This window comes from Talpa occidentalis, unplaced genomic scaffold (assembly GCF_014898055.3).
Source record: "Talpa occidentalis isolate TD23 unplaced genomic scaffold, MPIMG_talOcc4v2.1 talOcc4.6, whole genome shotgun sequence".
NCBI lineage: Eukaryota > Metazoa > Chordata > Mammalia > Eulipotyphla > Talpidae > Talpa > Talpa occidentalis.
The window spans coordinates 91,341,546-91,367,951 of record NW_023604972.1 but is presented as its reverse complement, the minus strand read 5'-3'; the positions used below and the strand labels follow the sequence as shown (position 1 = coordinate 91,367,951).

Below are 26,406 nucleotides of genomic sequence, written 5' to 3'. Positions count from 1 at the left end.
ACCATTTAATTTCATGTAGCTAGGATGGAGGGAAAAAACCTCAAGTCACATTATAATTTTATCACCACAACTCTGGCACCGAGAAACTATTTCCACACAGCAGAGTCAAACTGTGTTCTACACATCTGGGGTCCATTCTGGGATGCAGAGCCATAAATGTAGTTAGAGATTGTGATGTTCCCCCACTGCGTAGGAGAAAGATCAGAAAGAATTCAATACTCATTTCAGTGGAGAAAAAACAATTGTGCATTCCTTAACTGTCGATAAGACATTTTCTTTTTGGGGAAAAAAAGCATTCCAAAAGGTTATGTGCCAAAAATCAACACACAAACAGGCCTTGTAAATGGTTATCACTTGATATTGGTGAATAAGGAAAACACTCCCATTTACATTACTGTTTATGTAATGTTAAACTACTCCCTTGTTGAAGATCACATCGTACATAATCTATATAATTTTAACTGATGTTGACTGGGTGGGTCTAAGACAGTGCTACTCAAAGTGAGGTTTTCAACTAGTGACTTCAGTATCACCTAGGAGCTTTTTAGCATGGAAAATCCTCACTTTAGGTCTGCTGGGACATCAGGTCTGCTGTATCAAAACTTGCCTCCTCAGGTGACATGTACACAATTTATGTCTGAGAGGCACTGGTCATGATATTTCTGAAACTTCTCTTTTGATAAGACTCACTTGGGATGCTTACAAAACATATATACACTTTCCCTAGGCTATCCTCTAGCATTCAGAAATTTTGAGATAAGAAGTGATTTTGAGTAGATGTGATAACGAAATAAAATGACTGCCTGGATGCCTGACACACAGAAAGCACAGACCAGCCTCTAATCCCTCCATCCCCCTGTTGTCACCATACGACCTGTAGGATTTTCAAATTTAGCAAATCAAAATACATGATACACAATTAAATTTGAATTTCAAATAAACAACAAATGATTTTTTAATGTAAATATGTTCCAAATATTGTATGTGGCCTTACTTATATTAAAGTATTATTTAGGGGGGCCTCCCTGGTGGTCTAGAGGTTAAGTCTCAGTGCTATTAAGGCCACAGCCTGAGTTTGATCCCAGCTCAGCTCGGGGAGCTAACCCACATATGGCACAGCAGACCTCTCCTGCCTCGCCCGCTGCTCCCCTCAGCAGTGTATTTCAGTAAATCTGCCTGTTCTGCTCCCCACTCTGTCTTTGGTGAATCCCCTTACCTTCTGCATCTCTAGCCTATATCCCAGTTCTTGTACGCATAATTATACATAATTGTACACATAAATATATCCCTTTTAAAAAAATAATAAAACATTATTCATTTCTCATTTATCTTGAATTGAAATTTAACTGGGTATCCTCCATTTTATCTGGCATCCTTAACTACACTGATGACTTCATCATCAGTGTAGATAAGCAGATAAGACTGGGAAAATGGCCCAGGCCCAGACTATAGAGAGTTTTGAGTGCCATTCTGAGGAGAAAAAGGCAATGTATACACTAATTAGCAAACACTTTGATCAGGAGCATGAGTAGCCTGCAATCTCCCCAGAAATGGGAAGAGCAATGGAAAGTAGTCTGCAGGAACAAGTCTCCATCCTAGAGATCCCTTGACGTGTGTGTGTGGGGGGGGGGGGGCTCCAGAGGATGGAATGGCTTGTCATGGCCAGTGACCATGTCACCAAGAATAAAGAAGTTAAACTTACTGACTCTGATCCATAAAAATAATGTAAACCAACAACTTCACTTTTCTTTTTGACGGAATAACCAGTGTAGAGTTGAACCTTTATTAATGCAAACTACCACCTGCCTTTTTACTGCAAACTACTTGCAGCTGGGGGTGGGGAGGGGAAGGCAATCGCAACTGGAGGAAAAACCAAACATCTAATGCCCACTGAGCCAGAAACTTGGTTTCCAGACACCGCAGAAATCTGGTACCAAGCTCCAGATGCAAGATCAAGCAGTTCCTCAAAAGGCTAGGTCCCTCTCAAAATCTATTTCCTCTCCTTTGATGAATAGCTTTTAACAAGCCTAGTTATCTAGCTTCCTAATCCACAGCACAGAAACATTAGGGGATGAACTAGAAGTAGCTAAAATGGAAGCCATGATAGGATGACAGAAAGGGGTAAAGTAAAAACAAAGCATTATATAAAGAATAAAAATGGATACCCTGAATCATCAAGATACATTTAAATTAATATATAGTAAATTTAGAAATGATATAAAACATACTTTGATTTCCTTTTTTTTTTAAAAAAAAAAAGCTTCAGTAAGAACAGCTTTGGCTCTTGAAGAGGTAAACTTTATCTAAAATAAATACTTGACTTCTCAGAAAAGTTACGCGAGTCAGATTTATTAATCTAATGATTATTTAATGGACTTAAAGCAAAGGAAAAATCACATACAGAAAGTTTTAGGTCCTACATTTGAGCAAGAACTCACCCATGAGAGGTAGAACTAGGAGGGTCCATTGTCTCAAAGCAGAGACTTTTCTTCCCTTCCTTGGTTCAGGCTGGTAGAAAACACCAAGCCAGGGTGAATGACTTGGTAAGTAGTAACAGGATTGGTTTCAAGGACCACTTCACCACCAGTCAAGGTGAATTTGTGCAGGTTACATACAACCTGCACAACTGTACACAGTAACCCCACAACATAAGTTGGCAATGGGAAGTGCTTCCATAAGGATTTTGAGCACTTTCTCAGCTGTCCGTTTCTTTGTTTCTAGCTGTCTTGACAGTGAAACAACAAATTTAATGGCAGAAAGAAGCAATATTCCAACAAATTTAAAAATATTTGCTCATTCCTAACATGTACAAGAAGTCTATTACATTTTTTTTGGTAAAATATACGTAACATAAAATGTATCATCTTAACCATTTTCAACAGAAAGATGTGAAAATAAAGATCATTACATTCTATTTTACATCAATTCCTTAAACTACAAAAAATTTCACTGGAATAAAGCATTGTTTCCTCATAATTTTGCATTTTACCAGAGAATTCAATTTTGAAATTGAAAGTAAGAACTATATCCAACTACCTTTTTTACTTTTCCTCTCACAATCTTAAAGGCCAATAAGAAATTTCTAAGTTGGGGCCTCCCTGGTTAAGATGCAATCTATGAAGCTCGCCTCAGCCACTGCAGCACGAGTTCAATCACAGCCACTGCAGCACGAGTTCAATCCCTGGCCAGGGAAGTACCCACATGGTGCAGCAGACCTCTCCTGACTCGCCCACTGCTCCCTCAGCAGTGTATTTCAGTCAGTCTGCCTGTTCTGTTCCCCACTCTGTCTCTAGTGAATCCTCTCAACCTCAAACCCTCCCCCCCACAACTCTGGCCTGTACCCCAGTTCTTGTATGTATGAATAAATAAATCTTAAGAAAAAAAGAAATTTTTAAGATTAAGAAAAGAATGTCAGTTTGCAAATATGCGGATTGGAATACTTACTTCAATAATTTATCGACTAATTCCTCAGGATGAATGTAATCACAGTTTGTTATTCTCTAAAGTGATCTGCAGGAAGCTTAGGTTCTATTAGAGCTTTTTTTATGTGAGAACATTGAGAGGTTAGATTTCCCCTGAAAGAGAGCAACTGCACTTTGATAATTCAAACCAATGAGTCTGTATGATTTATATTTGGCTTGATCTGGTAATTAGATAATTAGCAAAGCAGACTGCTTTATTTAAATACCAAAGTCCACAGTTAACATTTTCTTCAAACTGACAACATATCAGGGAGTTCCTCAGCGACTTCAGGCAGGGTCTCAGACTTAACCAGGATACATAAGGTCAGTACCCTGAGTAGAACTATTCCTCATCCAAGAGTGTTCTAGGATGGCGGGACACAGAGATTCAGATGCAAATGTCAGCCTTTGGGTTCATAGCTATATTGAGGGAAATCCCAATGACCCTTGGGAGACAGAAGGACTTTTATATACCACATTCTTTTTTTTTTTTTAAATACCACATTCTTATAGACAGTAAGTTTCTGCTCACTCCTGTCTTGTTAAAATGGATCACACACTCTTTGTATGGAAGAATCTTTTCAGCAAATGTGGTTTAACTCCAAATAGAAACATTGCTTCACTCAGGAGAATGTGAAAGACTGGAGGAAATAAGACCCAAGAATATAGTGATGAATTATTGAGTTTTCTTTTCCAATTTGGCAATAGTGAATCCAAATCAGATTTTGCTAGTGTTAGTGGACAGGACGTTGTCTAGGAGCCAATAACTTTTTAATTCCAATTAGATCGTCGTGACAGCTGAGAGGCTAAACAGAACCAGAAGGTACAGACAATGGAAAGCAAACCTTCCCTTCAAGACCCCAGGCAGGGTCAAGGACAAAGGGACTGGGCAGCTGCTGATCCTGAAACCTGCAGCATGCACTTGCAGGGAACAAAGCTGTGGGTCTTCAATTTTAGATCACATCTGGATGCCAAATGATCACAATCTTGGAATAAAGGTAAAAGGAAAAAATGTGTCTGTTGTGAACTTGCACACGCTGGGCTACCTGGTAGCACCTGGCACAGGAGACACACATCCCAGAAAGACTAGTTCAGTGCAGAGTGAGTCAGCTTCCACATTCCACCAGCAGCAGAGAGGCAAACCACTGTCAATGGGACAAAAAGAAGGGATCCAAAAAGCTAGGAGCTGAGTGTTAAATATGAAAAATGCAAGACAGTGAATATGGCTTTATCAATCAGTGAACCTATTGCCATACGAGTGTGGCAGTGAAGTCACTGATATTCCAGAGAAGGTATCTTAAAATTTTTGTACTTGTATTGTAGCTATACAGCATCCTTTACATAAACTACATAAGTGGTAGCTGAACGAGTCTGCTCTAATGAAATCAGAGGTACCCCCCAACACTCACCCCCACTTTCTTCTCTCTCCAAAGAAAAGGCCATGGCACAAACATGTCTAGATGAACACATACCTCAAAGTTTGAAGTATCATCACACAGGAGAATTTATTTCCACTGATTAAAGAGGCCAAAAAACTCTGCACCAGCTTGATAAACTGACAGATGCCTTCACTTCGTTATTTTCTGCCTTCTGCTTAGCTGTGTTCTCTATCAGATTGAACTTCCCTTTTCAGACTCCACATCTATCCTTGGTTCTGACCACACTCCTACCTACCAGACCAAAACCCTCCTAAGGGTGTCATCAGCCTTCTTACCCACCCTGCCTCTTCTGTTTTCAGTCTTAGTTACCTTATACCAACTTTCAGCAAAACTCAAGGTCAACCCCTTGAATGTCACCTTAACTTCCTACTTAGCATTTTTTATATACCAAATTTTATCATTTCTCTTTTAGAAATGTTTCCCAATTCTTCCCCTGTAACCTTATTTCATTCAGGATTCAATTATTTTTGCCTGGGATTTTGCATAAGCTTCCTAGTTAATTAATCTTTACACCTATAATAATTAGTATAATTGCTCTCATTTCTTAGCAGTTTCTACATATGAGATACTTTGCTAAAAGTTATAAATACATCTTCTCATTTAATCCTCCCTGTCTAATTGAGAATTTTTATTCCTAGTATACAGACATGAAAAATGAGAAATTCAAATGCCTGTAAATCATCACATCAAATAAGAGGCAGGGACTTTAACTCTACGTTCATTTGACTTGTTAAGTCTTTCACCCAATTTTCTTTCCACACCCTTACCAGAGGTGGCTTTCTGACACACAGATTTAATGATGTCATTCTCACATACATAGGGTAGAGCCCAAACCCATTCATTGACCTGTTGCCCCAACACAATCCCTTGTCATGGTGACTTTCCATAATTCCCTATAACAGACTCTTCTATTAATGTCTTTCATTCTTCCATCAACTTCTAGACCCCCCCTCTCATGGATGCTCATCTACCTCTGGTATCTTCTCCAAGATGGACAATGATGTCTTCTTCAACATCAGTTTCATAAAACATTGTTCAGAAGGAAACTGCCATCTCCCTGATTCAGGTTATTGGCAGTTTTATCTTTTTTTTTTTAAAGATTTATTTATTTATTTATTTATACAAGCACTGGGTACAGCCAGAAGCACGGGAGGGTGAGAGAATTCACCATAGCCAGAGCGGGGAGCAGAGCAGGCAGAAGGACCAAAGTAGGAGAGGCGGGGAGCAGCGGGCAGCAGGAGAGGTCTGCGCACCATGTGGGACCCTCCTCCGGTGGCCGGGGTGCGGCCGGGGATTGAATCAGTGCTGCAGAGGCTGCGGGCAGCTTCGCAACCCAGCGCTCAACTGCTGCGCCACCGGGGAGGCCCCGGCAGTTTTATCTTAAATGAGCTAACTACCAAACAGTGGAGCACCTCACCAAAGGGGGAGTAGTCATGGATCGCCAAGGGTCTCAAAGTGAGAATGTCTAATACTAAATCTTTATCTCTCTCATGCTAAAACCCACACTTTGCATTACCTAATTTGATAAACCATCTGCCTTCCTTTTGTAAATAACTTCCTTCCTCACTAATCAATGACCAAATCCTTGAGACAGATCCCTGCACAACTCTCAAATCCATGTCTTCTCTTCACTTCTTAGTCATATCCTTGCCCCATAAGAGGACCCCAGGGTGCAGACTATTTACATGTCTCTCACTAGCTTCCTTATGCTAGCAATCTGAAGACATTTGTGACTTCTCCATACTAGACTATAACTTCCTTGGATACTTAAATCTTGTCTTAATTTTCCCCTATTATTCCCTTGGTAACACTGTGCCTTACATAATAAGTGCTCAATAAATAGACTTTGGAAATAGAAAATGAATTATCTTAAAGTGATTGTGTTTATTCCCCCAAAGAGTAGCTCATTTGATAATTAAATATTTAGTCTAACTTCTTCCCACACCAAATAACAATGTTAAATATGCACACAGACACAGCACACACAGTATGCCCTTAGCTACCTTTAATTCAACCTTCTAGCAAACACAAAGATTTATCTCCCAAATAATTAAAACATTAATTGCTCATATTGTTCTTTTTTTGTTTCTGGTCTTCCTTTAGGAAAATGACACAATGCTTTGCAACAAATGAGAAATTATTTTGCAAATCTGTATCCTCAAAATGCCACCAAACATGGGTCATGCTTCTTTCTCTCTCACATTTTGATCCCATTGCTATGACTTAGTGTGGTAATTGTATTACAAAGCTATTATTTGATGAGATGAAAATGGCAAAACAATTTAAATGCTTGTCTAAAAAAGAATCCGTTAAAATGCAATTATAAGTGAAATTACAATGGAAAAATAATTGAAATGAAAGTCTGGAAGGCACAGTTATGAAACCATTAAAATGCTTCTGTTGGAGACTCACAATATTGAGTGAAACTATACACTCCTGGGGACACATTTTTAATTCACTAAGCCAGGCAACATTATGGGAGAGATAAAAGTGTCTGTGCTCCAATTGTTCCACAGCATTATCTACACTTCTGAATGCCACTGGGCATGTGTAACACCAGGGCTTATAGGTCCATAGGATAGATTGATAAGAGAACCATGTGTGATACTGTGTTCCCACTCGGCATCGAGAAGATAAAGACATGGGTAAGTCTCACTTAGATTTTTCTGAAATGTTCCCAACATAAAAGCTAAGATTACTACAATAACTTGTCTGCAATTATTAGATATTTTGTGTGGATATATTTCTATAAAACATCCTGCTGATATATTCCTTTAGCAAGATCTTGGGAAATATTTGAAACCCCCACTTACAGTAGGTATACTTGATCACTGAAGGAAAGGGAAAACACAATATGGTGCTAGATACAGAAGAGATTTGCTTAAAGGAGCATTCTGACAAATGGCTCAGGACCCTCCTCTGAACTATGGTCTGCATTTTTTGACAGTTCAACACACAGATGAGTCTACCAGCAAAAACAAGTAAAATATGACCCCTCCATTCCTCACTGCCTGCTTTCATGGCTCCATCTCTTTCTCTTAGTTCAAGAAACAAAGGCTAGTGACAGCTTATACAAAAGAAACAAGTTTTAAAGGAGTAAGAAGTAGTGATTTTCTCATTCATGACTCTCTTTTTGGTTTTCATAGTGGAGTTCAAGAAATACTATTCAGGTCTTTTTTTCCACACAGAAAACTGACTCAGCATCAATGATTATAACATTACTTAACAAAGTTACTAGGTTTCCACAAAAGGAGTTATATACTTTTGTTCTTCAAGCTGTCATTTAAAAAGGTCCCTTGGAAATAAAGATACCCAGTATACTTACTCTTTCACAGACTCTGAAATACATTAAGATATTCTCTAAGGTGTGCTTAGCGAAAGGGGTTTGGAAGTCCTTATGACTAAAGCACATGTTTGAAGTGAACTCTTAAGTTGTTGGGAATATCCCACTGTGGGCCTTATTCTTATTTTCCCACACCAGGGAAATAAGTGGGTGTGTTAACTATAGCTTTGTAGTAATATGAAACTTGAGTGCAAGGCAACTTTAAAATGAAAATCCAATCTGCTCTCTAGATATTTTAGAGAGGTCAGATTATTTTTAATATATAATTTAAACAGTATTATAATTTAAAATAATTTTTTAATCATATGAAGAAGTGAGGTTTTCCTACTTTAGGCACAAAGGTATGAAATCTGAAAAAGATAGAAAAAGTTATCTAGAGAATATTCAATGGATAAGTCTAACTGAAGGAAAGAAACAAGACAACATGCACGCAGATCATACCTTACAACTCTTAACTTTCATATATTTAAAATTTTTCATAATAAAGTATTAGAAAACATGCAGCACTTTAGATGAAAAGCATATATTCTATTTGGTAACTGTGTTCAACAAAAAAACACTTTCAGAATTTGTCTCATGACATGATGCACCCACCTAGCCATCCGGATCCTGAATTTGGTATGCACAGGTCTGTCTCTGCGCTGGGCAACACGAAGCCAACGACAAACACCTCCACACCATCCGCCATGAGGGCCATGCCTAGCACAAAGAAGAGGGCCCACTGAAAACGGCCATGACCACATTCTTGGATGATCAGCTCATACTGCTGGGCTAGTTCTTCCTCATCAGCTCTCCGCTCTGACTCCAGGTCCCGTCGGTCCTTATATTCATCGCTCTTGGGCTGCCCCACCGATACAATACTGTCCTTCCCTTGGTTTGTATTGGGGATTCCCTGATACTCCCCTTCATAGATTTCATCATCTTCATCATGACCCTCAGTAGCTTCACTGGAGCCTTCATCGTCACGGGCCTCCCCATCATAGGTTTCTCCAGGTGGGTAATAATCATCATCTTCTTCTTCGTCTTGGAACCGATGGTAAGACCTCTGGGTGTATTCATCCTGGGCTCTGTCCACTGCTTGATTCACCTTCTTGACTGTTTGCTTCTTCACCTCTCTGGCAATGTCCTTGGCGCCCTTCATCAGTGAAGTCCTATCCTTGTAAGAGTCTTCCATCTTCTCTCAACAGATGGCCAAAGAGAAAATGACAACTGTGCACAGCTCTGGTCAGTGGTTCAGCCCTGAGAGCATCATCCACCTTGGCTTCAAAACGGATCTATGAGAGAAGAAAAACAACAAAGATGTTATTATCCCTTTCTGTGTCTTTGTCTCTATCTGTTTCTTGGTCCCTTTTCATTGCCCCCACAGACCAAGGCATAATAACTAGCATTTCCTTTCCTGATGTCACAGAACACACACACACAGAGATGCTAGCTCTTTGCTCAAGGGTGAGCAGCACAGAGTATTTAGGGCTTTGACTGTTGTTATTATTGTTCTGTTTTTAAGTAACTATCTCCACAGACTGTCTAAACAAATATTCCCCTGAGAACAAAATAGGACACCTTGCACCTTTAAAAGTATATCCAACATATTTTAGAAAGTGCTGGAAGGAAATATCCTGATTGAGAAAAACGTTATAAACATATGGCAAAGGTCAAGCAGGAATATTAGAAGAATCCTGTCTGACCTATTTCCTCATATTGGAAAAAAAAAAAACAAACAGGCAAGCAGCCTACCAATGCTATCAATACACATATTTGCATTTGCATCTATATAATAACCAAATATATTTGTAACTGCATTTCCCCTTTGTTTTCATTGTATCTCTTTCCAATAAATGATGATAAAGACTCAAAAGTCACCCAAAAATGACAATAAATATTTTTTGCTTAGTATAGCAGAGAGTCTGGGGAAACTGGCAGAGTTCATCAAATGATTTCCTTTGGTGATCATTGACTTAGAATCTGTACCTCTCCAGGAGGGATCTGCCCCTTCAGGAACCACCCACCCTCCAGCCCTCCTGCAGCAAGGACCATAAGTCATCTGCAATGTTCCTTCACAAATCCACCCTGTAAGGACTCCAGCTTTGATTCTGCCTTCTCAGCTCTGCCTCCACCACACATGCACTCCCTCCCACTTGGGCCCTCTGCCAGTCAGGTTGGCCACGGCAGTCCTGAATGCCAGCGTCAGCAGTGTCCCATGCCCATCACTGGGTTGTCCCTATGTCTTGGCTCATTACATTCTGGCTGACCTCATGGTAACTCATCTTTCTCTTGTCCACTAAGTTGTCTCCTCTGGTGGTTCAAGTGAGCCAATGTCAGGCCCATCCTTGTACATAGATGATATTAAGATGAAAGCTCATTCTCCATCATTGCTACTCTCCAGACTCCTCTGTGGAGCTGGGCTATTCTCCAGTGAAATTTTAAAGGTACATTTTTTCAGGGAGAATGGGAACATACTCAGAGTGTCCAGCTGAGTCTAGGAAGAGCGCAATACTCCCGGATTCCTATCCCCAAGGAGTTTCCAGCAGGACCCTATCACCCCTTGGAGAAACCAGATGCTTGAGGAACATTAAACAATCTGCATAATTAAGCATAATCAGTCACAACACTGTCATACACAATTCCTTCTCTAAATAATAGTGAGCTATTCTCTTCCAGTAAGTAACCAAAGTCAGAAGTTACCAGACTTGAAAGGGACCATCTGTGAATGTGGTCACTTAGAGTGTATGTGGCCAGTTCTTTTTCCAGTGTGACTTAATGAATCCTGTGATGGGAAACAAAGCCAGGAACTGAGTTCCTTCCCAGAAACACAGAGGTTAACACAATGGCTCCTCAGGGCTTGTGAAAGGCAAAGACCAGGACTCCCTTGTGGTGCAGCGGTTGAGCACTGGGCTGTGAGGCTGCCTGCAGCCTCTGCAGTGCCAGTTCGATCCCGGCCGCCAGGTGAGGGTCCCACATGGCATGCAGAACTCTCCTGCCATGCCTGCTACTCCCCTCAGCAGTGTACTTCGTCAGTCTGCCTGTTCTGCTCCCCGCTCTGGCTCTGGTGAATTCTCTCTCCCTCCCATGCTTCTGACTATACCTAGTGCTTGTATAAATAAATAAATAGAAATCTAAAAAAAAGAAAAATCTTTTTTTTAAAAAAAAAAAGAAAGGCAAAGACCAAGGATTTCACTCAACAATTTTATTTTCTCTCCAGGGATAAAGAGAGCCTCCCCAAAATGCAATCATTTATTTAAATATTAATCACCTTAATCACCTATTATATGTGCCACACACACTCTTCTAAGGGCTGGAAAAAAAAAAAAAAGAGATTGAGCAAGACACACAAAGTTCCTGACTGCATAGAGCTCTCTTTCTGAAAGTGGCCACAAAGATAAGAAAACAAATAAACATAAACTTTATGTAGAAGCAAGAGTTATTGATACAAGTAACTTTTTTTCCCTGCTCTTTTCAGGAATAAGAGCAGTGCTGGCCCACAGTAGTCTCTGTGATGGAAATGTTTTACATTTGTGCTGTTCAGTAAAAATAGGATAAAAATTTACATTGAAAAAACTATCCCTGCCTCGTAGCTACCCTACAGGACAGTGCACGGTTGGAGAGGGCAGGAGGTGCTGTTATCCTAGGAGGAGGGGGCCAGGTAGGCCTCTGAGCAGAAGAAATTTGAACAGAAGCCTGACTAAGGCCAGGGCATAGGCCATGCTATTCCCGGAAGCTCAGAGCTGTCCAGATGCAGAAGAGCAAGCGCAGGCCCTCCTGTGGGGGATGGGAGAAGGCCGGTGCTATGCAGTCAGGGAGGGGTCTCAAAGGGAGCAACTAAGGACAGATCACAAGGGATCTGAGGGACATGGTGAAGGGTCTTAGGTTCTACTCTTAGGTGGGATGGGTTTAGAGGAGGGGACCAAGAAGAAAGAAAAGCCTGTTTACCTAAACATTGGAAATGTCCCTTCTTTTACAATTTTCATTAGTCCTGCTCTCTCATCTCTATCTGATAGAATCTGTCTTCTGATTACTATCATTTGATACTGAATATGACAACTTTAAAACAAAGGCAGTATTTATTACATGTCTTTTAAGACTGGTTTGAGGAAGGAGGGTGATGGTCAGAAGAAAAGTGTTTCAATGCATGTGACAGATTTCAAAGGGAAAACTCCACCTGTTGGTTATACCTGGTCAGTGCTTAATAAGGACCTGGGGACAGCTGCACGCTCTTCCAGCTTCACTCAGTTCTTCATCAGAGTGATTACGAATCAGGACTGGTTACAGCTTTGTCTGCTTACTCATCACAGGAATTATAAGGAAAAGAACAGGGCATATCTTGCATATATAAAAGTTGGCTGTGAAGCCCATCAAAAGAGGGTGTCAGACCATTACTTAGGACTCAAAGATGGAAAATGCAGAGTCAGGCAACTCGTACACCACCACAGTAGAACACACTCACTCGTCCCTAAACTTGTACAGAAACTCCATGCATTCCCGGAGCAGACAGGTGTCCTAGACGTCAAAATGACCCCGATTAGACAAACTCTGACCTTGTTGCTGAGTCACACACAAGCTCAGTTTCGATGCTGCCTTTGCTGTTTACCAGCTTTGTGACACTAGGCAAGTGATTTATGGTCTTTCTCCAGTTCTCAATGGCCTTATCTGTAAAGTGGGAAATCAAAACGCCGTGTGTGTGTGAGTGGGGCAGGGAGACTTAATTAAAATAGCATTAAGAGGCAACACTGGGTACATGGTACCTGCTCAGTGTGTGCTCGTTTACGTGAAATTAAAGAATTGAAAAATGTAATTTATAAGTAAAATTCATCTTCCAGCAGTAAAATTCAACTTCCAGAAAATTCTGGCAGTTTTCCTCTCCATGAAAGGAGAAATGACAATTAAGGATAGGCTGGCCTGCTCCTCACCAGCCAGGAGCACAGGCTGGGCATCCAGAGGTGACAGCAAGTGCTTTCGGAAGAGATTTATCCCAGGTGTTTATGGCTGTTACTGAGATACACCCTGAGGTTTAGCTCCAAGGAAAGCTCTAAGAAGAACATCTATTTGTCTGCCTGTCTTTTCTGAGTCAGGCAATATGATTAGCATACTTACAGAGTTTTAATGTTATTTAAAAACATAGCCAGATTTATCAAGATGGCCTCATTCATATTACATCAGTAACAGCAATGCCCTTTCTGCTGGATCTCCCTCAACTCCTTGGACTTAAACAGGAGGGAACAGAACCCCGATCCCACTCTTGTGCTGTTCTCTCCTTAATGCCTGAAAATGACATATTTTCTTTCTGCTTGCCCATGTTTTACTTAGTAAATATTACCTTTTGCAAGGCTCCCAGGGCGGTGGCTACAAAAGCAGCTGCCTTTGTTTACTTCAGCAACCCAGAGACTTGTGATAATACCCCAGGGTGTGATCCCCAGGGGATGCTCTACTCAGTGTTCCCAATGCCTGTGGCCTAAAAGGGAGGCACCAGCTACATCCCTACCGCCTCCAACCTGGCAAAGCACAGGTGCAGCGTTGAGACAAAGATGTTTTAGTGGTGGGCGAGTCCCCAGCAAGCTCTGCACAGCAAGAACTTGTCTCAATATTCCACATTCTGTGCAGGGATTCCTTGGTACAAAATGCAACTGATTGCTGAGAAAGCACCATTCAAGACAGGTCTCCAGTGTCTAAGGAAGTACCTACTGGAAGTGCCGATTTGTACGAGGAAGTAGAGCATAGAAGGAGAAGATGGGGGGCAGCCACTGGCAAATGGGTGCCCTCCACTATTTCCAACAAAACTTTTTCCTTTAATGTCACTGGATGAAAGAGCCGCTCCACTAAATCATGCACAACACATAAAGAATGACTAAGGTGTTCCTAAAGTACTCATCCCTTTGTTGAAGAGTCTCCTTTAAATCCTTGGTCCAAAGAAATGCATCAATTATGGATTTTCAAGCTAAGTAATTGGGTTTATAAGCTTGAAACTAGGGGACAAGAGAGACTTCTTGATTTAAATACTGCCAAGTGAGCTACTGAATATTCCCCCAAGGTATGAGAACAGATATTACTCAAGGAAAGTCAGAAGTCATCCATCCACCCCACCAGATGACTGACTCCTTAAAGGAAGGAACCATGCTTTGCTTCAGCTCATATTCTTGCACGCAAGGCAACCTTGGACACTCATTCAACTTACAGCTATTTTTCATCTACACAATAGTGGTGTTCAGACTGTCTTAGACAACATTGTACATGTGGAAATTAAAGGCACAGGTCTTTGCCATAGTGGAACATCCAACAAATAATCAGACTTGCATGTGCTGGTACATGAGATTAAGGGTTACAGCAGGGTCAAAACTGAGTTGACCAGGTCAAAGGTGGACAAGTAGAAGTGTGCAGAGACCAAGGCTTTAGCTTATTATTTTTTTTTCTTTTTTCTTTTTTAAATTTTTTATTTTATTTATTTATTTATATAAGCACTGGGTATAGTCAGAAGCACGGGAAGGTGAGAGAATTCACCAGAGCCAGAGCAGGGAGCAGAGCAGGCAGAAGGACCGAAGCACACTGCTGAGGGGAGCAGCGGGCGGCAGGAGAGGTCTGCGCGCCATGTGGGACCCTCCTCCGGTGGCCGGGGAGCAGCCAGGGATCGAACAGGCGCTGCAGAGGCTGCAGGCAGCTTCACAGCCCAGCGCTCAACCGCTGCGCCACCAGGGGAGGCCCGGCTTTAGCTTATGAAAGGCAACAGTAGGAACTCAGTATACAATGAACTAAGAAAACACAAACACACTGTGAGAGCCCATTTGCACACCTGCAGCCAGGTCAGATCCAAAACAAATATAAAAACTAAAATGAATTTACAATGCCTTTTCTGACTGTTAACATGTCTGCAGATAATAGTCCAACTCAGAGTTAACCATACTTGCTAAAATTAAAATGTCCATCTAACCTGTTACTTCTCGATGTCTCACCTCTCTGGTATTGTACCTACTATGAACCAGCAGCAGGGGGGAAGGTATAAAGACACTTTCATAATTAATAAAATATCAACATTTGATTATATACAAAAGCATTTTCCAAAATGTATTCAGAGAGATTATAAAAAGTATTCCTCAAAAAGAGACCTTGTGGGCAAATAAGATGGGAAAATACCTGTCACTTTCTCCCTAACTGCACTGCTCATCACCTGGCCCAAGTCACCATCTCATCCCACCTAGACACTGCAAGGTCCACTGATCTTCCTGGTCCTACCTTTGCCATTTAGATGCTCTTGTTCACATAGCAGCCAGAAAAATCTTTCCAAAAGTATGGCAGAAAATATCTCCCTTTCAAGGACTTCTGTCTCCATCCTCTTTTTCCCCATATGACTTAGTCTGCTCCCTTTATAGTCTCACTTTCACCACACCCCCTCACTCTACCCTACTCCAACACAGTTATACCATAGTTTAACAAAAGAGATATATTCTGAGAAATGAGTCACTAAGAGATTTCACTGTTGCATGAATGTCATAGAGTATAATTATGCAACCCTAGATGGTATAGCCTACTATACACCTAGGTTCTATCATATAGCCTATTGGGACTATCTATGACCAAAACATCAGTAGGTTACACATGACTGTAGGCCAAACACTCTTCTGCCTCAGGGCCTTTGCACATGCTATTCTCTCTGTTTGCAATGCTCTCTTGCCAGATAGTAGCTAGCTTCTTTCGCTCCCTTTCTCTTGGTCTCATCTTAAATGTTATTTACCTCCACATGGAAACCTAGATGACTCTATTATAAAACAGTGCTCCCATATCATGACACTCCACCCATTGTGCTTTTTTTATAATCCTCTATCAGCATCTGACAACATATTATATATATTTTGTTTGTATATTGTCTGAATTTCCCCACAAATATAAACTCCATGAAAAAAGGAGCTTGACATATCTGTTAAATAAATGATTGACTAGAACACTAAATTAAGCAAAACTGCATCTTTTGTTGTTGGGGCCATACAGGCCTTCTCAGAACCTTTGCTATGGAGCATATTTATGTATACTTTCTTTCAAGAGAGCAAAAGAACATCACCCAAACTTGGCCCAACATATCTCACAGAATAAACACTCTGATGACTAGTGCTGGAAACCCTCACCAGGGATGAGATGAAAACTTTTTTTTTTTTAAGATTTATTTATTTATTTATACACACACTGGGTAGAGTCAGAAGCACGGGAGGGTAAGAGAATTCACCAGAGCCAGAGCAGGGAACAGAACAGGCAGACCAACGAAATACACTGCTGAGGGGAGCAGAGGGCGCGGCAGGAGAGGTCTGCACGCCATGTGGGACCCTTGCCTGGCAGCCGGGGATTGAACTGGCGCTGCAGAGGCTGTGGGCAGCTTTGCAGCCCAGCGCTCATCCGCTGCACCACCAGGGGAGGCCCGAAAAATTTTTTCTTAACAAGAAGCATAGAGGCCTTCTCTTGCGACCAAATGCCATTCTCATAATACAGGGGCAGGATGAATACCCCTGCCTCTCACTATGATCCCAGGAAAGCAAATTAATTTTGATGTTTCTTGGTCTAATCTTGGAGAGGCAAATTAGTTTGATGCTATCACTGAGTAGTGAACTGTTTCTGTCATGGCGAGGATGGTCTGCAAAAAGATGCTGCCGTTGTCTTCTAGTCTCCATCAGCAGCACTGGAATCTAATTATAACAGTCCCATAGGTCACTCTGCAAATGGAAATACACTGCTGGAAATAGTCAGGGTGAAGGGAGAAAGACGAAATACATTTCCTTTCTGGAAAGGTGCTTTACTTTACCCTCTCTCAATCTCCCTCACATAATTCACATGTGATAATTTCAAGTATGCACCATTAATAATCACCTTTTCTATAATCATAAAGAAATTATGTGATTCTTTAAGAAAAGTCTAGACTCTTATATGGGTCCTGATAAAAAAGAAAAGGTTAGTCAAGGAACATATTATTTAAAGGGTTATTAAAAAATAACTCCTTGGCCCAAATAACATTTAATCTGCACACATTTATTGAGTGTCAGTGGCCTACAGAGCCTGGGGGGGAGTGGGAATGGGGTGGAAGGGAATGTGTGTGAGGAGAGGGCTGGGGTGGGAGACCAGTGAAAAGGCAGCTCAGTCTGCTTACTGTGAAACCACCTGCTTGTGAGACTCCAACCCCACTGGCTGTAATTCATGGTTCACTGTGGGGCCTGCTGCAAGCACAAAAGGCCAGGACAGAAGGTGAGAAGGGTTCAGTCCACTGGCCTGTTAGAAGGCAGAAAGGTCTATGGGCTGAGTGTGGAACTCTGCCTTACGGGTGACTCTATTTTAAAGCAAGCCAGTATGTGTGTGAACCAGGCTTTGAAAGGTTCATTATGAAAGGGACTGTTGACTTGTTTTGGACTAGCGCTTTGTGTCTGAAAGGAAAACATAAAAAAATTCAGTTAAGTGAATTACTTTCCTCCTGGCTGGAAACTGTGTCATCAGCTCTAAGTGGAATTTCTTTCTTTCTTTTTTTTTTTTAAAGATTTACTTATTTATTTATACAAGCACTGGGTACAATCAGAAGCACTGGAGGGTGAGAGAATTCACCAGAGCCAGAGCAGGGAACAGAACAGGCAGACTGACGAAGAAATACACTGCTGAGGGGAGCAGCGGGTGCGGCAGGAGAGTTTTCTCCTGTACCATGTGGGACCCTTGCCGGCGGCCAGGGATTGAACCGGCGCTGCAGAGGCTGCGGGCAACTTTGCAGCCCAGTGCTCAACGGCTGCGCCACCAGGGGAGGCCCTCTAAGTAGAATTTCTAACTTAAGCAAGAATTTTGGGTCCTAATGATTAAAAGATCCCAAAAGTTTCTCTAAATATAAACAGAGTCCATCTGGCTTATGTGACCCCTTTACATTCCCCTGCAAAGGTTTCCTCACTTGGTGCATGACACAGAAGTTGCAATACAGGTGAGATTCAACTCTTGGTCCTCAGGTGTTCAGGGCTATGCACTGCGGCTGTCACCTATAGAGCATGCAGCACGTATAAAGCAGTTTCACATACATTAGTTCATCTGATCCTTACTTGTACCTGAGGGAGATGCTATAAAAAAGCTGGAGTTGAGAGATGTATTGGAACTAACTCAGGGTCACATAGGGCCAGTTCTAGCAAAGATGAAAGAGGCCAAGTGTAATGAAAGCATTGGTTTCTGAATCCTTTTCTCAGTGGTGGAGCCATTTTGAACCCCAAAACTTGTGTTATCATTACCTTGATGCCTTTCTAACATTTTCCATCTCATCTTGGATTCCAGAATCTGTTCTTTTCCCCATCAATCTTAGTTTGCATTTAAGCAAGCAAACTGAAAACAACAGAGCTTCGCTGTGATTTCAGTGCTGGTGGACCTGCAGTCCTGCTGGCCCCCGCACTCCCCTCCGTAGCAACCTTCTGCACAGCAGCCTCTCAGCCCCATGTGCCATCAGCACAGTTACTATAAGTCAGAGGCTCCTGAGACTGCTCTTGATGGTCTAATCCCAGATGCTGATGCTACACACCCTGAGGGGCTGCTGAGTTAGAGGAATAGCTGCTTCTTCGAGCCTTTGCTCAAGGAGCACCATGCTGACCAGCATCACAGGCAAACACCGCAGTTCAGCGGAGTGGAGTGTATTCACACCGAGGCGGCGCTCATGGCTGGGGAGAAGGCCCACCTGTGACACGGTCCACCCAGTCCTGTGCACACCCTCCACTCCAGCAGACGGGCCTCCTGTTTGCCTCCCACCTCCTGCACCAGGAGAGCCTTTCGAGCTGGTTCATACAGGATAGCTTTACTCCTGTTCGGCAGTGTCCACTTCCTAAGGATCTCAGGAAACATGAAAATCCTTTGTGACGCTAGAACACGCTTCTCTGTTAGGTACAGAGAGACACCACTAACAGTTGTTAGTGTCTTAAAAATATTGTCAGTGGCCATTCATCTGAAGAATAGGGCAACAAAATTTAATCCCTAATTGTTTTTCTATTTTTATGGAAAATCAGAGTTGACTTAAGTCATCCAGCCTTGAAATATCTTTCCCACTGTATTTATTTCCTAATACAATACATCTTAGAGATAGACAATCCTAAGGATTAGACAACAACAAAAAATAAAACGAGTACACAAATTCAGAATATCTTCATCTCCTCAGACTGCTGCGACAAAATACCACAAACCAGGTGGCATGAAACAAAAGAATTGTCTCACAATTCTGAGGCTACTAGTCTAAAAGCAAGGTGTCAGCATGACCATGAACTTCTGAAACCTGTAGGGAGAATCCTTCCTTGCCTCTTCCCTTTTCCTCATAGTGACTAGCACCCTTAGCATTCCTAGGTTGCAGCTGCATCCTCTGTCTCTATCTTCATGTAGCCTTCTTCCTGTGTGTCTATGCCCAAATCCCCCTCTTCTTATAAGGACATGGGCCCTGTTCTACTGGCCTCTTCTTAACTTGATTACATCTGCAAAGACCCTATTTCCAAATAAGGTCACATTCACAAGTACTGGCACTTAGGATGCCAACATAACTTTTGGGGGGACACAATTCAACCCATAAAAACCATTTTGTTTAAAAAAGTGCATATGAAGTGGGATCATATTTGATTTAACTTCAGAATTATAATGCCCTGTGAGAAGAGTTTACGTCAAAAAAGCTGTTAATATGTATTGGCGAGGAAGTAGAGAAAGAGAAACCCCCTTCTACACCATTGGTAGGCATGTAAATTGGTACTGTGATTTTAGAAAGCCCTATGTACCTTCCTGAAAAACCTGAAAATAGAACTTCCATGTGATCCAGCAACCTCACTTTTATCTCTCTGAAGAATATGAAATCATCAGTTTGCAGAGTTATATGTACCAAATGTTTACTGCAGCATTTTTCACAGTAGGTAAGATATGGAAGCAACCTAAGTGCCCACTGATAGATGACTCCATAAAGATTTAGAATAATATTTTGCTATTAAAGAAGGATAAAGTTTGGCTATTTGCATCAAAGTGAAAGGAACTCAGGGGGATTATGTGAAACAAAATTAGTGAGAAAAATAAAGACAAATACTGGATGATTTCACCTATATGTGCAGTATAAGGAAACAGCTGATAAATGGAAAAAACTAAATAAAAATAAACTGAAAGTTGAAACGAAGTTACAGGAGGTGAAGAAAGTTGGGGTTGGAAGTAAGGGAAGTAAGGGAGTATAGTGGAAGGTGCTGGATATTTTGCTTTGTTTGGTTTATAAATTAAACAATAGATTTAAAAGGTATTTCATTAGTGTTTTTTCTCTATTCACTCTCTCTCCTATCTCCAAAAAGAGCTTTGCAGATAGTTCAAGTCTCAGAGAGAAACTATGCATTTGACATGGTAAATGGCACAATTCTTACTGCCTCAAGAGGTTCAGCCCTTTAGATCTCCTTTGAATTAGAATAGAAAGGGGAGAAGTAGAAGATTAAGAACACATCTGAAGTACTCCTCTTACTCTCCTTTCTCCTTTCTAGCATTCTGCCTCCTTCACTGCAACCTACATGTATGTAATGAAACAGAAAATAAGACTTGGAAATTAGTTCTCAAACACAAATGCTTCCAAGTGGTTGTCAGTAAAAAGTTTGGTGTCGTAATCATAAATTCACAAAGATGATCAAAAAGAAAAGAAAGACAGCCTGAGCACGTATCCCTAGTTTGTCATTTCTAGCTGAGGGAAGTTGGACTAATCATGTCACCTTTAAAATCAACAATGACAGAAATGACAAGAAAACAACACAAGCACAGAACTCATCAGTCAGTCAACTTTTTTGTCCATTCAATACCAGAAAAACTAATCACTTTTTTTCACCACAGTTAATCAGATTAAGAAGTTGTCTTTCTTTGCTTTAAAATAGGAATACTACAATCACATTTTATTTCCATTTGATCCCCAGATCAAGTAGCAAAAGAAATTTTAAAGCTTCAGCTTGAAGCCAAAATATAATCTTTTATGTCCAAATGGTTAAATGATTTAAGTTTACTCAATAAGATGAAATTTATTTCTTCTATAGAAAAGAAACATATCAGTTTTTGAGAAAAGTATTTTTCTCTCTAATATGGTGAAAAAGAGAATTTCAAAAACACGGTGCTTAAAAATTTTACATAAACATGCATAAATTAAAATATGTCTTTAGAGCAGAGCTCCCTGTGTCTTTAATTTCTGATAAGCCTTTTGTCTGAGCCAGAGACTCTCTGCTCCCAGGTCCTATCATTGCCTTTCTATATGCTTCCTACAAATTCTTCTGTTTCAATCCCTCCTTTTTCACATTATCCCTTACATAGGAGAGATCATTCCCATTTTGTCTCTTTCAACCAATCACATTATAGGACAGGAGTTACCTTATTATTATTATCAAATTATATGTTTAATTATATGTCTTTGTTATTACTTTTTTAAAAGAAAGAATTGAAAAAATTCTATTTTTTTAATCCTTAATTTGTTTTCATACCATATGACCTTTGTTGATTCCCTACCCTTTGCCAATCATGTCATGGCCCTAAGAAAAGGTCCTCTATCCTCAGTGAAGACAAACTTATCCAAAAAGTATCCTGAAATACAAATATCTTCAACATTTCTTGTATAGACTAAATGTGAGTGACCTTTTCTTGAAATGTGGTTTTTGCATACTTAGGTATAATGTAAAGTTTAAAAGGATCTGTAGATTTTTTTTTTACTGATTTCAGGAATTAAGCATAATTTCAAAAAGTCTGATATTAACAAAAAACCATAAGGATTCATTTATTTTTAGAAAATGGTTTCCTTTATGGGTTCTTCAAATATTTCTTATAAATCTTACATAATCACTTCTTAACTGTCAGAGTATCAAATGAAAATGCGATTAAAAATAATCAACAAACTGTAAAGTAATATGCATATTCTGATTCTTTGGTCAGTCCTATTCTATGGCAGCATTTCCTAAGTTATGTTCAGAAATATCAAAAGGGGTTATGGTATATTAAACACTTATAACTTAAAAAAGTAATAAGGTCTCACTGCACTCAGATTGTTAGCATTAAGCAAAAGTTCATAATTCTCACATTTTATGACTCTGTTGCCCCTGAATTAGATTACTTCAAAATTTGTCAATTACTTCATTTTCAGATCACTTGCTAACTTTCTTAAGAAGCCAAATGTTGGAAGTGTTTTACAACTGGCTTAGTTGGTCATTTTTGCCAATACTCAATTCTCTTGTATACTCTTCTTGTGATCTACTTTAACCCATATGTGCAGCATCCTTTGTGAGCTTCTATCGGTAATCTGTGAACACATTTATTCTTTTAGCACTCAACACATTTATTGCCTTTCTGTTATATGTCAGCCATTTTTCTAGGTAACTGGAAAGCAACAATGATGAGAGATTCCTGGCTTATGGAATTTTCATGCTAACATGGGGAGAAACACAATAAACATATTAAGATAACTCACATAGATTATTAGAAGTTAATCTACACTGCAAAAAAAAACAAGATAAGAAAGATATAGGGAGGTCAGTTACAATATAAACAGGAAATTCAGGATAAGCCTCATTAGGATGAAATTTGGGCAGTGAATTAAAGGAGGCGAGCAAAAACAAATAAGTAGACTACATCAAAATAAAAAACTTCTACACACCAAAGGAAACCACCAACAAAAAGAAAAGGAAACCTATGGAATGGGAAAAAAATATTAGCTATTCATATTTGATAAGGAATTAATATCCAAATTATACATGGAATTCAAAATCTTAATAGGGAACAAAAATGCATAATCCAATTAAAAAATGGACAGAAGGTCTGAAGAGATATTTCCAAAGTAGACCTGAAAATATGCTCAACATCATTGGTTATCAGGTAAATGCACATCAAAACCATAATTCACTTCATACCTGTGAGAATATATGTTATCAAAAATGCAAGAAAGAACAAGAATTAGTGAGGAAGTGGCAAAAAGGGAACACTTGTGCACTGCTGGGGGGACATAAAAAATTAAAATAGAACTGCCATTATGTTCCACCAATTTCACTTCTTGGTACTTATGCCAAAAATGACAACACTAACTCAAAAACACACATGTAGTCCCATGTTCACTGTAGCATTATTTACAATATCCAAGATATGGAAACAACCTAAGTATCCACTGGTGCATGAATGGATAAAGACGTGATACACACACACCTACAAACACACACACACACCATATATATACGCACACAGAAAGGTATTATTCAGCTATAAAAAAGAATTAAATTTTGCCTTCTGAGATAACACGGATAGACCTTGAAGACAACACACTGATAAAACAAGTTAGATAAAGAAATATATTGTATGATCTTGCTTACATGTGAAATACATTTTTAAAATAAAATAAAACACACTCACAGATATAGAAAACAGATTGGTGGTTACAGAGGCATGGGGATAGAATGGTGGGAAAAATGAGTGGTCAAAAGATACAAACTTATAAAATAATCAGTTATGAGATGAATTGTATAGAATGGTGACCACATTATTATGGTTAATATTTCAAAGTTGCTAAGAAAGTAAATCTTAAAAAGTTGTAAGCACAAGAAAAAAACTGTAACTATGACTGTAACTATGTCTGGAGACTGGTGTTAACTAGATGGTGATTGCTTTAGAATATATATAAACATTATATCATTGCTATATATCTGAAACTAACATATTTCAGTTATACCTCAATGAAAACCAAAAAGCAATGAGAGTCATCCAAGAGGATGTATGGGGAAATAATGTTCAAGGCAGAGAAGACAGCATAAAATCTCTAAGCCAAGAGTCATATTAGGTAAACTAAAAACAGCAAAGGGGCCAGTGTGGTTGCAACGGAGTGATAAAATACAAGATGAACCCAGGAGAGTAATAGGGGTCAATGATATAAAGTCTGTGAACATTTGTAAGAATTTTTACTCTGAGGATGATGAATGACCATTGCAGGAATTTGAGCAGAGAAGGGACATAGTCTGGTTACATTTAAAAAAGATTTCTCTGACTCCTATGCTGAGTTATAGACTCTAGAGCATAAGAGGGGAAGCAGAGAGACGTATTGGGAGATGACTTCATTAACTCTGGTGATTCAAACAGGGATGGGGAAGCAGCTGTGGAAGGGGTGGGAATGGTCATATTCTTCATCTTATTTGAAGGAGAGGCACTTCGTAATGTAGAGTCTGAGATGAAGGAGAAGGATAAGTTTTCCATCAACTAATATGGGATGACACAGAAGCAGCAGAATTTGCTAGGGGGTAGGGAGAAGAGAGCAAGAGTTCTGCTTTCATATATATTAAATTTAAGGTATTGATTAGATATTCAAAGAAGACACACAGTTGAAGTTCAGGGAAAGAGGTCTGGGCCAAAGCTACCTACATCTAGCAGTCAACAGGATATAGATGGATTTTAAAACCCTGAGTAGATAGGTGAGGGGAGGGAAAGGATGTTTAGGGAAGAAAGGGGTGTGGAGAGGAAGAGAAAGAGAAAAGGAAAGGACTGCGCTGCACTCTGGAGGTTGGAGAGAAAAGAATAAACAAGCAGAGTAGATTGAGGAGTAACCAATGTGGCAGGGGGAAGCCCAGAAGAGGGCAACTTCCTGGGGAATGAATGATGTAAGCATTAGGCAGGTGTGAAGTGTCAGGAGCCAATCAAGAGACTGAATTGAGAGAATATAATGTAATAATGTAATAAATGAAGTTGTTAAACAGGTAAAAAAGAAAAGGTGAAAGGAGAACTCTAAGGTGTCACAGAAGTAGTAACTATCAGAAAAAACTACCACCTCTAGGGCCAGGAAGGCAAAGCGAAAAGGTTTGAATTATTAAATAAGCTTAGAGGAAGGGCCCCACAGAGCTGAGTTCAGGCCCCTAAGAAGCAGATGCTGCTCAGCTGATGCTGGTGTTTCTGAGCTCAAAGAAGGGACCCTGTGGGACTGGAAACCCTTTTCTAAAAAGAGACTGTCAGCCATCTGGTGTTTATGTCTCTGAGGGCATGATGATGAGGTGGTGTATTAGTTTCCCAGGACTGCCATACAAATTACCACCATCCTGGCATCTTAAGACAATTGAAATTTGTCTTCTCACAGTCTAGAGGCCTAAAATCATGGTGTCAGTAGGACCACACTCCTGCTCTCCTGCTGGCATTTTGTGTGTTTGTGTCTGTCTGTCTGTCTGTCTGTCTGTCTGTCTGTCTGTTTCATGCCTCTCCTAATTTCTGATGGCTGCTGGCAATCCTTGATATTCCTTGGCTTGGAGACATATCACTCCAATCTTGCCTCTGTCTTCAAATGATCTTCTTTTCAGGACACCAGTCATCAGAACAACAGTCACTGTGGGATACACTCTAATCCTGTATAATCACATATTAACATATGCATTAAAATATATGGAATAACATTACATTTGCTAAGAACTTATTTCCAAGTAAGGTCACATTCTGAAGTTCTGGGGAGACACAAATTTTGGAGGATATTCAACCCAGTAAAGGAAAATTCTGTAAGTGCTGGAAAAGCAGCAAAGTGGAATCATATTCAACATCAGAAAGGAACTCTCACTTGTGGGATGCAGACATTATTCTAAGTCATGACACTCACAAAAAGCACATACAGACAGGAAGCTCACAGCAAGCAGATGAAAGAGAGAAAACCCTTTCTTCCTCCTCCAGATTCTCCATCTCCCTCTAATATCTGCTATTGGCAGAGTCTAACGTAGTCATTTCAGAAATCTAGCTTGCAAATTTCCTTCTCTGGCACCACAAGCAGAATACAAAACAGTTTGAAGCTGAGACAGTATCTTAACAATTAACGCAGGAGAGAATGTTAAATTGTGTCAAAAGTTGTAGAAAGGCAAACAAAGATGAGAACTGATAATTGTCTGCTGGATTTAGCTTCAATTGCTCCATGCTCAAAAAACCAGAAAATGTTTCAGAGATTTTTGTCGGACTGGCCAGGCATTTCAGCACTCTGGCCAGCTCCTTTCCAAAGCACTTGTCCAATTCCTACTGACTGAAGAACACTTAATAGCCATGATATACATGCTGTCATCTATAAAATACCCACAGAGGTACCCAAAGCCACTATATACCCCGTCATGTCCCTCTGATGGCTTTTACTTCTATGTTGCAAATGAGTTCAAGTCACCTTGGAAATGAACATATTCCTAGCGTTGTCCACAGACTACATAGTCTATCAGGC

At 40.2% G+C, this 26,406-nt stretch overlaps 1 protein-coding gene across 2 annotated transcripts in view; it reads right to left on the bottom strand.

The window, feature by feature from the left end:
- The window catches only part of SV2C (synaptic vesicle glycoprotein 2C), a 385,830-nt gene that overhangs the window by 127,497 nt on the left and 231,927 nt on the right, over positions 1 to 26,406 (bottom strand). For both annotated transcript variants that reach the window (XM_054687976.1, XM_037530198.2), the window contains one exon: positions 8,838 to 9,517. In XM_054687976.1, coding sequence (XP_054543951.1) covers positions 8,838 to 9,417 — 580 coding nt within the window. In that variant the 5' untranslated portion in view covers positions 9,418 to 9,517. The remainder of the gene's footprint in view (positions 1 to 8,837; positions 9,518 to 26,406) is intronic.